At 37.0% G+C, this 12,041-nt stretch overlaps 1 protein-coding gene across 4 annotated transcripts in view; it reads left to right on the top strand.

Annotated features, from left to right (window-relative positions):
* The first annotated feature begins 78 nt into the window (after positions 1-78).
* Nova1 (NOVA alternative splicing regulator 1) overlaps positions 79-12,041 on the top strand; it is a 145,184-nt gene continuing 133,221 nt past the window's right edge. For 2 of the 4 annotated variants that reach the window (XM_029561712.1, XM_008829301.3), the window contains exons 1-2: positions 84-535; positions 1,618-1,761. Coding sequence is in view for 2 of the 4 variants with exons in the window: in XM_008829301.3 (XP_008827523.1) it covers positions 511-535; positions 1,618-1,761 (169 nt within the window). In the remaining 2 variants the exon portion in view is untranslated. Of the gene's footprint in view, positions 536-1,616; positions 1,762-12,041 lie in introns of those variants that run through there. The other 2 variants (XM_008829304.3, XM_029561713.1) reach the window with 2 other exon arrangements.

The following is a 12,041-nucleotide window of genomic DNA, read 5'->3' as shown; positions in this document are numbered from 1 at the left end:
CCTCCCGCCCCGTCCCCGCCGCTCGCGCCCCCTCCCCTGCACCTGCCCCGCCGCCCCGGCCCGCGCGGGCTCCGCATTCATCAAGATGGCGACCCCGGGGGGTTCCGAGCCGACCCCGGCCGCAGGGGCCGCCCGGAGACGCGCGCCGGGTCCGCACTGCTTAAATAAATAAGTCGGTGAATGAATGGCACTTGGGGAGAGGCTGGCGGAGCGTGGGGCGCCGGGACCGGGCGCCTCCGTCCATCCCCCTCGCTCTGGGCCACAAGTAGTATGCAAAAAAAAAAAAAAAAAAAAAAAAAAAAAGAAAAAAGAGAAATATTGGTGATGAGTTGCATGCCCGGCCGCTCGCACGGTCGGTTCCGATGTGGCATTGATTTGTCTCCGAGGGTGTTGCATACGAGGGGGGTGTCTGGGCCGGTGACTTGTTAGTTAACGTCCTGCGCTGCCTCGGAAGATGAGTTATAACGGGACCGGTGTCGCGTCTTCATTCGCACCGGAGTCGTCTTAACAATGCACTCAATGCAGCGAAGCAGAGGTGAATTGATCTCCAGCATGTGCCTTAGAGGAGGATGTGCCTTAGCGGAGGACGGACGGGGGTCTTGTGAGGGGCCCAGCGCGGAAGCTGGGAGCCCTCCTTCCCAGCCCAGAGCCGCGTTTACCGGGAAGTTTCCTATTTAGGACGTGAGCAGGTTGACGGAAATGAAAGTTTATGGAGTTGCCTTTATTTTCGGAAACATTTCATTTTTCTTTTTCTGGGCTCGACCAACCCCCTCCCTCCCCCCCCCCCCCCCACCCCCCCCCCCCTCCTCTCCGTTTTAGGGTTCTTTTTGGAGAAGGAACATGAGCCGTTTGGTCACTTTCGAGTGCGTTTAGTATAAATGAGTCCTAAGCTTTTCAGTATTGGCAGAATTCTTCTTAAGGTCTTTTAATTAATGAGCTTAGACGAGATCATAGTAGACTAAGAAGAGCTGAGGAGATACATCAGGATTAGATTCCTCCGTCTACACTGAGGTTTTTTCTTTCTTTTTTTTTTCCTCTTGGAGTTTCTGAAGGCTTGGAATACACCCTACAGTTTGGGTGGATTATTTCATGGGAAGATGGTTGTTTTGTAGAATTTAAGAAGGATACAGGCAATGCCCAGTTGTAGCCCTTTTATGTTTGCTATGATAAACAAATTCAGCTTATCGTTTTTTCACAGTCCTGGGTCTTTTTCATCTTCAATATGTTAAGTGAAGGTTTGTCATCTTATAAATGTCTGAAGTTTTGTTTGAGGGTCAGTCCCTTTCATTTTGCCATAGTAACGCAGCATTGGAAGTCTTCCATGTTTGGAATAACAACTGGAATTTAGTCATCAGTTTCTACAGTGCTGTAAAATATTAGAGCATGCTTAGAATTTAACTCCAAGTTTGAAAGTATGAATGCTAAAAAATGGGAAGCATTTTGCACATAGTTGTTTTCCAGTGTAGTTGGCGGTTTTCACTACTTAAACATTTGCATTCCTGTTTCCTGCAGCTATATGTCCATTGCTTCAGTCGCTTGTTCTCTCTTGAGGGTGGAGAGGGGCTTCAAAGTTTAACACCACCATGTTAACCGAGTATATTTCTTTGCATTTTTCAGAAGACGGCCAGTATTTTCTAAAGGTTCTCATACCTAGTTATGCTGCTGGATCTATAATTGGGAAGGGAGGACAGACAATTGTTCAGTTGCAGAAAGAAACGGGAGCTACCATCAAGCTGTCTAAGTCCAAAGATTTTTACCCAGGTAGGTGAAATGGTGAGGAAATTGTCTGATGAATCCCCAAAGAAAAACATAGATCTACCTGTGTGCTGTATTGATCAGAGAAAAATTTAAATTGTGGACATTTGTATGCTACTACATTAGCATCTACCGTGGAAATTGTTTTCAGCCTATTTCCGTTGTTGATCATGTTTTTCTTTTCCTCCCCCTTTAGTTGATGTACTGTGTATGTGATGTGGACTTAGTGCAGTATCATACTTTGGATGTTTTAGGATACTTCTCATTAGCACAGAAACTCGAAGATTGAAGGCTAGAAACCTGGACAGCTGGCATTAGGAACTGTGGTTGTTCTGAAGTTTTCAGACATCATTGTGATGACAATTAGTCTAGAGTGAATTCAGAGGGGGCAGGGAGGCTTCCGAAAGAATGGACCATTTACTTCTGAATCCATTCTGGTTCACTGCTTTGTCTGTGGGCCTTGCATGAAGTGAAGGGACAAGCACGTCCTCTTCAGATGTTTAAAATACTTCAAATTGAGTCAAATTGGGATAAGGAATTTACCCTGTGATCATTTACTTCTTGGGAAAATGGTATTTAAAAATCTGTGTTCAGAGCCACGTTTGATGAAACACTTTACAGTGTGGTACAGTAGCCTGCCGGACCATGGCAGGTTTTGTTTTCTAGGTGCTATAATTGTGTGGGTTTTTGTTTCTCTTTCCCCTTTGGCCTTTTTCCTTTGTGTTTACACAGTCCTGCATGTTCATCTTTCTCTTTTCTTTTTTGTTTCCCATAATTTTGTTACTCGATGTATGTATCTTAAGTCTAATGAAGAAATCTCCACAGTGAAATAGTATAACCCACACATAAAATATCGTCAGCTGATTTGCCTTACTGAGGTCAAGCTTTCTGCGATTTTAATAAAATGGGGTCTATTTTATTTTATGGTATAAAAATACTAATTCAATGCTGAGGTGACCAGTACTGCTTATTTCTTCTTTCCTGATGGATAAGAAAAGCTGATGTGCTTCCAGTGATCTAATTCATCAAGAGTTCTTTAGTACAGCAAAAACATCTGGCAGGAATGGTAAAAGAATGCTTGGAGGACTTCTGTTTCAAGGCCAATCAGTTTGTGGTAGAAACCGATTTCACTGGAGAAGATTTTAGACTTGTTGAAGCTGTGCATGCTGAATGCACTGGTCTTTGGACAAATCGTGCATTTGTTAAACTGATGTGTAACCTGTTAGCTACGGCACCCTTCTCAAGTTGGCTTCCTCAAGGTATAGCTTTGCAGATGGCTTTTCTCGTCCCTGAAACTTTCCTCACGCGTGTGCAAAGTTTACTAACATATGCACATTCATACACTGGACAGGTATATTATCATAAACAAACCATTGTCATTTTGAATCCTCTTAGTTTAAATAAAAGCACTCAAAAGAGCTTGATTGCAGAATTAATAACATGATAGTTCTAGGAAAAGAGCAATGGCAAATTAAATATACTGTCAGTAGATGAAAATGAAAAAGCTCTTTGCATTATACATGAGGTACTGTCAGATGTGTAGGGATGTTACAGAAAATTGATGTTTAGCCAAGATATTCCAAATAGTAAATTAAATGGCTTTTCATTTGAATGTAGTTTATTTTTTCAGTGGGTTGGAATGGGTGTGCAAAGAATTAGGTCTTTTGTTCCTAGTCCACTTATGTTTGCATCTCTTCTTACATGGAAGTTGATTATTTTATTTATAGTCAGAAGGATGTTATTTGTATACAGCAAGAATATTCCTTAAGAAAAAAAATGAGAAGCTGGAATGCTTTGAATAATATTTTCTAAGTGTAGTGACGTAACCTGATAAGTATGAGTTAAAATGTCGGCTAAAAGATGGCTTATACTGTGCCTCTCTAACAGGTGGAAACCAGCCACATGCTATGGCATCAATTTTAAGAATAAAACAAATCCTTCTGTTTTCTAAGATGCTTTAAGAATTCTGAATAGTTTGCAGTAAAATAAGATTTTTATTACCTGTTTGGACAGATAGACATCTCTCTTCTTCAGATAGACTATATTAATATTCTTTTTATTCATACTTTATCAGAACCTGTAGAATTATTGAAGGTCTTGGTCTTCAGTCTAATAGCCTTTGAGTTGTTTTCAACTTCTCTTATACATGAGAGATAACTTACTTTGCACATCTTAGATGAGCTGAATTTTAAAACCGTGGTTTATATTGTTAGGTTACAGAGAATTTCCTGTAGGATTTTGCAATAATTTGGCAGCCCCTATTTATGTCTTTCTCACACCCACACGCACACACACACACACACACACACACACACACACTCTCTCTCTCTCTCTCTCTCTCACTCTCACACACACACACACACACACATACACACACACATACACACACAGAGCTATGATTGCTTTATCTGTTACAGAGAATATTTCTGGTGTTTATTTCAGTAAAGCATTTTCCTATTTCATCCTTGATAAGAGTATATTTTGGGAAAACTGCATCTCGGTTTTATAAACTAATGGATTGACTCAAATTGCCGAAATTTTGAAATCAAATATAAGTGTATTGTTAACATTAAGTTAAAATACTAATGTATTTTTTGAAATTTCTCTAGGCTGTTTCACAGAATACAGTCATACTTTGAAATATTTTAAGGCATCTCAAAACAAACGATGGGCACATTGAAAAAAATTGTACCTTAGTCTTTACAAATGTATTCATTTTCCTTTTTGGTCAGATTATATCTTGAACATATCATTAACAACAGTACATTTCTAAGTAATGATTTTTAAACTTTAGCAAAAATGAACTGGTGTGAATTTAAAGTTTTTATAACTAAATGTTGTGTTATGTATTTCAGTGTGTCATATATTAAATGACTAGAGGAATTGTGTGACCCAAAGTTGTAAAGTACATTATCCAATCACTGTAATCAGAAGAAAATGATCTACAAGTAGTTTTTACCTTTTGTTCTATATAATTCATTTATTTTGAAACCTAATCTTACAGAATACAGAGTTCTTATTGGTGGCTTTGGAATGTATCTTTTTTCTCACTTGATTAGAGAAATCTAATTTTATTTATGAATTCTTTGATAAGTAGGTTACATAAAGCTGTTTTGAAGTAAAAAGCAGATTTCTTACTTTAGGAGATATAATTCTATATACATTTTCAGAATGGTGACAGTTTTATTTTTTAATTCATTTGCCTGTCGTCTGAAGATATGTTTCATTTTTCATGGATAGATTGATGTTGCCTGTTAAAATTATTTAATAGGTGTTTCAAATAGGTTATTAAAAAGCGACATTGAATATATTCATTATTGATTGGCAAATATTACAAAGGTATAAAATACTTCCATGATTGTCTTTGATATTATAACACTTATTACTAGATTCATTCTTGCTCTGTGACACTGGAGACATTCCTTATATCAATCAAACAGGAATCTTTGGCTCTAATATTGGAATCTGTGTGTTACATTGTTTGTATATGTTGTTATATAACTAGAATAAATTTAGTATAAATTATTTCATTTTTGCTGCTTTAGTTAAAATTTCAATTTACCTCTAGATTTGTTAAATCCTGACTCAGTGCTGTCCCACTTAGGTGATGGTTAAAAAATTAGAAGTCATGTATCCATTGATATTTTTAATCGGAAGCAGGATATAAGTGCAAATTTCTTTCAGTGAGGAAACCACACCGCACCTTTTTAATCTTGAGTGCGCAGAATTCAGTGTTGAAATTGCATAATAATGAATTGTTTTTTGAAAATCAGAGGAAATAATGAAGTTTTGATGTGGCCATTTTTCTTTATGTTAGGGAGGAAAGGCCTGAGGGTGCTGTTGGTACTACCTGTGGTTTCGTCCCTCACAGCTCCCAGAGTTGTGATCTATACTATTTTCTTTGATCCCAGATGCAAAACATGTTAGAAACATTTTTGATTCACGTTTAAAGGCAAGGTCAGTATATTCATTGAATGGTGACAAGTAGAGGAAATAAGGTATTTTAACCTCCAAACTTGTTGGGTAGCTTTAATAGGAGAGTTATTATCAGACTCTGCTATATTGATTTGTGTGTTCTAAGAGACTTGCTGATACGTGCAGTGTTTGTCTCCTAAATCTTGAAGTTAAGGTGTTTATAATTGACGTGCTGCCTATTGTTATGACGACTTTATATTTTGTCTTGCCATATCTTTAGGTGAAGGAAAGGTACTGTTCATGTAAAGAATAGATTGCTTGAATCTTTGCTTTATTTTCATCTTTAATACTGTTATTTTTATATTTTAATTAGTAATTAATTCTTCACATGCAGGAGAGCATTATTGGCATACCATAGTACTTATGAACAAACGGAAAATCTTTCTTTCACTAATGTCATCAATGCAAATACTTAGTGGCGTGAGATTTCGTGAAAGGTGAATTAGCATGGCACGTGTTAGGTTTTCACTTGATTCAGTTGCTTTTATTTCATTTTGGTACTGGATAGATCACTGAATTAGCAAATTGTTAAAAATAATTACATTTTAGTGTGGTTTTTTCAGGAGTTGTATGGCACAACGTCACTTTGAAATTTGTTTGAAGTCCTCTGTGCTTTAGAAAAGTAGTTAATTTGAAAGTTTTGACACTGTAAGGAAATACTGTAACACTACATTGAAAATGTCATGCCAGATTATTTTAGGAGTAGTGAACAGTGTTGATAAAGTACTTCAATATGTGTGGACTTTGCTTTGTATAACATAGGAAGAGGGGGAAATGATCTTACAGGTGCTCTGTTTAGAAATCCAACAGTCAACCATCAGTCAAAAACCTGTGTATTGTTATAGTTATTTTGCTGTAGCAAAGATTATTACTTTTAACCATTAGTTCAACAAGTCACATTTATTGTGTGCATTATGCCACCTGTCATCTAAAGTTCACACCTTGGTCATAAACATTTTTCTTAAACAACAACATAGAATTTAGTCTTAGATGTTTTTTAGTCCAGTAGCGTTGCACTTTAAAGCATGAGTCTTATGAGCAAGTGTAAAATTTCAGACTCAAGCTGTGGGGTGTGGGGGTAGATGGTGGTGGGAGATTTGTGCTTGATTGCTGTCTCATTTCCATCTTTGGATACAGCTCTAGCATAAAGTTAAACAACATCTGCAGAGATCTGACTGACAGACATCTCTCTGGGACTCATCACTGCAGCAGGTGCATGCAGCTTTGCAGTCTTTTCCAAAAGGAGGTTAGTTTGTTCTAACATTTCTCAGTAGAGCACAGGGAGCAAGTGACTAGAGACAGGAGGTTGGTTGTAACTTGTCCAGTGCTGGTGACCACAGGTAACAGGAATGCACCGGTGGGGACCACAGCAGTGTGTATTTCACGTCGCACTGCAGCTGCTGTGGAGCATCATTAACCCGACCCTCAGAGACTGGAGTGTCATGGTAGGAATTGCAATGTGCAAGAAATGTTGCAATACCTTTCAGGATTTTCAGTGGCCAGGTTGGTGAAGTTGCCATTTTCGTCATTGTCCTCAAAGGCAAAACATTAGTGTTCTCATAGGAAATACTTGCAAATGAAATAATTTCCTAGGAGTCTGATAGAATGCACAGAAGAGAAGGGTCCAGGTTGTAGGTACAGGATATAAAATAAGAACCTAAAAGGAGAAACATTTAATTTCCTACTTCCTCCAGTGCACTTTTTAAACCATGAGTACGTGTAAGTAAGTGGACAGACCTGGTACTTCTTTTTAAAATTATCGGCTCAGGGTAGCACGTGCTCACTTGCTTTGTAGGACAAATAACCCAAGAGAAATGAACTTACTTCTTTTAAGCATTTGGAGACTTTAGGGAATCAAACCTTGCAAAGTATTTTGAAGTGCCCCAGCAAACAATGTTTTTAAGGTTATAGAACTAAATATGAGAGGGTTGCTGAAGCAGTTCTTTTCATTACAACAAAATTAAAGTTCAATCAAATAATAACTGAAAAACATTTATCTTTCAGTGATTTCTAGCGTTCTTGTTATTGATCTGTTTGAGGTATTGACTTAAGTGTGGTACATAATATCTGTATATTTCTTGAGGGCTTTGATACGTTTTATCAATAAATATAGGCATCTCTTATCATAGGCCTGTTCCTTAACTGGCTCTTGAATGGAAACCAATTCCTAATGTAAAATTCTTTGCACAGAATCTGGGAAGGCTCTATGCCATTTAAAAGTAGTTGAAATAAAAAAAAAATGGAATCTGTGAAGGAGTTTGTTCCTGAATTTCCTGTTAGCTTAATTAATATGAATTTTTGCTATACATTGTAATTTGTCCTTACTCAACATTGATAAAGCTTTCGAGTTTACATGGATTAGTTTTTCTAATGTTTTTCTTAACTTGTATACTTTTTCTGAAAGAATATTTCACAGTATTGGTGATAACTATTTAATTCTGAAGTCTTTGCTTGTAGAGAACATAATTTTCATTTTAATTATGAATAGTTGATACTTCACTGGTAATTATCGTAATTAAAAAAGTCCTTTCTAGAGGTCAAGAGACTTATTTCCACAATTTCATTTCTTTTTTGCCACGAAGAGTTTTTTTCGGTGATGATATCGTGACCTGTTTTGTCAGTTCTTGTTAATGTGAAAGTGGCATTTTCACTCATACTCTTCACCATGATTTATAAAGATTTGATAAAGATGGCAAGAGAAAAAGATTTTAAGATTGTAAAGCAAAAAGATGAACATTATGCACGTTGCTAACTGGTAATTTTGTGCTTGGTAAATCTCAAACCATCATATGGACTTTGCTTCCTTGACGTCTTGGTCATGCACGTGCCCGCAGTCCCTCGCTGCACGACTGCTTCCCGCAGGGCCTCTCGTGGTGTCATTGACAGGACTGGTCGAGAATGAAATCACTGTCTTGAGTTTCATTTACAGTTAAATGATTTAGCTGAGAAGATTTATTGAGGAAAATAGAACGTTTGTATCTATTCTCAAACTAAGTTTACTCAATAAATACTGAAAATGAATGCTGTTTTTCTTATTTCTAGGACTACTTTGTTTTATTGATGATCGGTATATTTGTAATTTTTAATGAATTTTACTGTGAACTCAATAATTTTTTTAATTTTAGAGCATTTTTTGGTTATTATGAAACTGAGCATGTACTTTTTGAAATTTGGAAGAATAAGTTCCTTCTCCATTTTATTGATTTTTGAGAATAGTTTTACATGGAAGGCCTTGGAATGTAATTCATAGGATGGGATTTCATACAACTTCAATAACTCAATATGCTTTCAAATCCTGCGTTCCTTTTTCTGTATAATGAATGTTGATTATCACTTCACTTAGCTTTAAAAATCAATGTAATGTTAGAGAAGGTGGTCTTCAGTCTATTGTTAATTTGCTGCTCTGGGATTAGATTTGGGTATTTTAAGATCACTTATTTGTGGGGAGGAGTGAGGAGGAGGAGAGGGGTCTGTTCCATAGCAGAGGAGAGTGCAGCAGACGTGTTTCTGCTTCTCTGTTTATTATTCACACATATTTTAGAAGAATTACAGTTTTTCATTTTTTGAAGTTTCAATTTTGAAATGCCTGTTTATTTCAAGAGTTTAGGTTGCAGAAGAATGAGCTCTTATTTGTAGAGCTTTTCACATGAATTAAAAGCTGTAGAGCTTTTAAATGAATCTTATAAAATTCACATTTTTTATCTTTCCGCAAGTCTAAGGAAAGCCAGAAAAAAAAATCATGAAAGTATGTTTCAAAGCACTTAAACATCAGCAGCAGTCCTGGCTTTCATTGCAGCCTGTAAAATCTTTCTAGTAACTTTTCTTGTTTTCAAGAGTATTTATCAGCTGCTCCCCCTGAGCCTGCTTGGAGACAGGTATTTGGTCCCATCATTAGAGTGACTGTCAAGCATCTCTCCTTCCTTAAAGGAATTTAGCCCAGCATTGCTGCATGCAGTAATTATGCTTTGTGTTACCTCAGGTTTTGTTTGCAATTGTTTCTATATTGTGGCATCTTTGCCACTTAGTAAGTCTGAGGTCTTCTGTTTAAAGGATCTGGAGAAATGGTGAAATTGTGGAACAAAATGAAAGTGAGGGCGTTCAGAAGTGATCTCTTCTAGAACTTCCGTGTAAAAGCTGAGAAAATACAGGGAACAGTTCATGGATGATTTATACAGAGTTGTAATGCCTGTCATCCTGTTAGCTTTGAAATAAACTTTGATTATTTGCTGTTGAATTGTAGTCAGATCTTCGTTCTCTTTATTTACTCTTTAAAAAATCTTTCCGGAAATGACTGAGAAACTATGTTCTTTTTCTTTCCCTGGTTTTAAAATGAGCCATTTGATTTTGAATGATCAGAAGAAAGCTCAGTGGTTCTCTTCCAGTTTCTAATTTTCCTGTGCTTTGATGCCCCGAAACAATGCTGATACTCCCAGACCGTCCACACATTCAGAAAGACGACCTATGCCAGAGGGTACAGCCTGGCTGTGTTCCATTTTCCTGGAGCAATACTGTTTGCAAATGGCAGTGTTTTAAGGATGCTTTGGTTTCTGCAGTGCTTTTTTTTTTTTTCTTTTTATTTCCAGCATTCTTTTTGCTTCCAGTTTTCCTTAGCTCAATTTTTAAAAAATTTTCTGTTAAACCTAGTATTGACCTTGTTGAAAAAGCATAACTTTCTCACTGTTTTACTTTCAAGGATTATATGTATTGTTCATGCTTTATATCTGTTATTAAAAAAAGCTCTATATGTGTCATGTATGGCGGTCATAATGGTTTAAAATGGATCATTAGGATTAAGAAATAAGCATGTTGGGGCTGGAGAGATGGCTTAGTGGTTAAGAACACTGGTTGTTCTTGCATAAGACCCAGGTTCGAATCCCAGCACCCACATCCCAGCTAAGAACTGTCTATAACTCCCATCCCAGGGGATCTGACAGCCTCTTCCATCCTAGGTGGGCATTACCTACATGCATGCAATACACATAAAATAAAAATAATAAACTTTTAAAAATTAGTTTAAAAATAGTTAAAAAAAAGAAATAATCATGTCATTAAGTATAAGGCCACATAAGTAAACATGTTACCTTATTACATCGTAATTTTTAATTTGAACCCTTCCTGTGTCCTTTTTTGACTTATTCATGGGATCGAGTTGTCCACTTTCCTGTTCATTACGATTCTAATGCCATTTTCCTTGTGATGGATGCTTCGGGAGTGCTCACCTTGTCACCTCATTGCATATGTACTTACTGTGGTTTTGAAGACATTCTCTTCTGTGGCTTTAAATCAAAACCTGAAAACTTTGTGACTGTCTTTGATGACATCACATGTTTGATGAAGGTCCCATTGGTGTGGGGAAGTTTTGTCTTCCTTCTTGCTGGTGGCTGTGTTCAGTATGCAGCCAGATGCTTTAAATTGTAGTGCTACTGGAAATGTAAGGGAACATACATGAATGAATGAATGAATGAATGAATGAATGAATGAGCAAACTGGGGTTTCTTGTGGAAAATGTTCCTATGAGATCAGTAGAGGAGATGTAGAAGGCAATCCATCTGTAGTGTTTTCTTTATAGTTTTAGCTTACTTTGATGGAGTGTGTGAAGGATTGACAGGCCAGGTATCGTGGGGTCTTAAGAAATAAGAGGGTGTGTTCAGAGTGCTCCCGGTGTCTCTTGAGCATGCTAAAACCCACCAACTGCAGAGTAGCTCAGAGCCACCTCAGAAACGAAGACCGCCTTTAATGTAAGGTGACTTAAGCAACTCTAGTTAATAAGATTTAGCTGTTAACAACCAGCTTGAAAGAAACTCTTTTATCAGAGGATATCACATTGTTTAAGGCCTCGTGGCCAGATACACAGTCAAGAGCAGAGTCACTAATGATCGCTCTTGAAATATCTTGGAAATCAAACAGTATTAGCTACTTAAATGGAGTAACATTGTTAAGTTTGTATTAAGTATTTTATTTTAAATAAGGTTTCATATGTTTTATCAGCAACAGTGAGGAAGTTAATATGTAATACTGATGGAGTAATTTATATTGTAACTTTTAAGATGCAGGACAAGTTAATTTTATTGTCAAGTAAGAAAAGGTCATGGCAGCTGTATAGCAGAGTAGAATTGATTTCCTTAGGGTTTTCACTTAGCCGAGTACCAAGATGTAGTATAAGTTAATTTATTTGAAACTGAAATCTTATGAAAGTTGAATTTACGATATTTCAGCCTTTTCATACTTGGTAGCCATTTAAAATTTAGAGAGAAGTTATTTTACTATCAAACGCTGAACAGATCTCCCTTCCGCCAGTGCCTGACGTGTAG

This window comes from Nannospalax galili, unplaced genomic scaffold (genome assembly GCF_000622305.1).
Source record: "Nannospalax galili isolate Female #2095 unplaced genomic scaffold, S.galili_v1.0 scaffold754, whole genome shotgun sequence".
Lineage (NCBI taxonomy): Eukaryota > Metazoa > Chordata > Mammalia > Rodentia > Spalacidae > Nannospalax > Nannospalax galili.
This window is presented reverse-complemented; position numbering and strand designations above follow the sequence as displayed.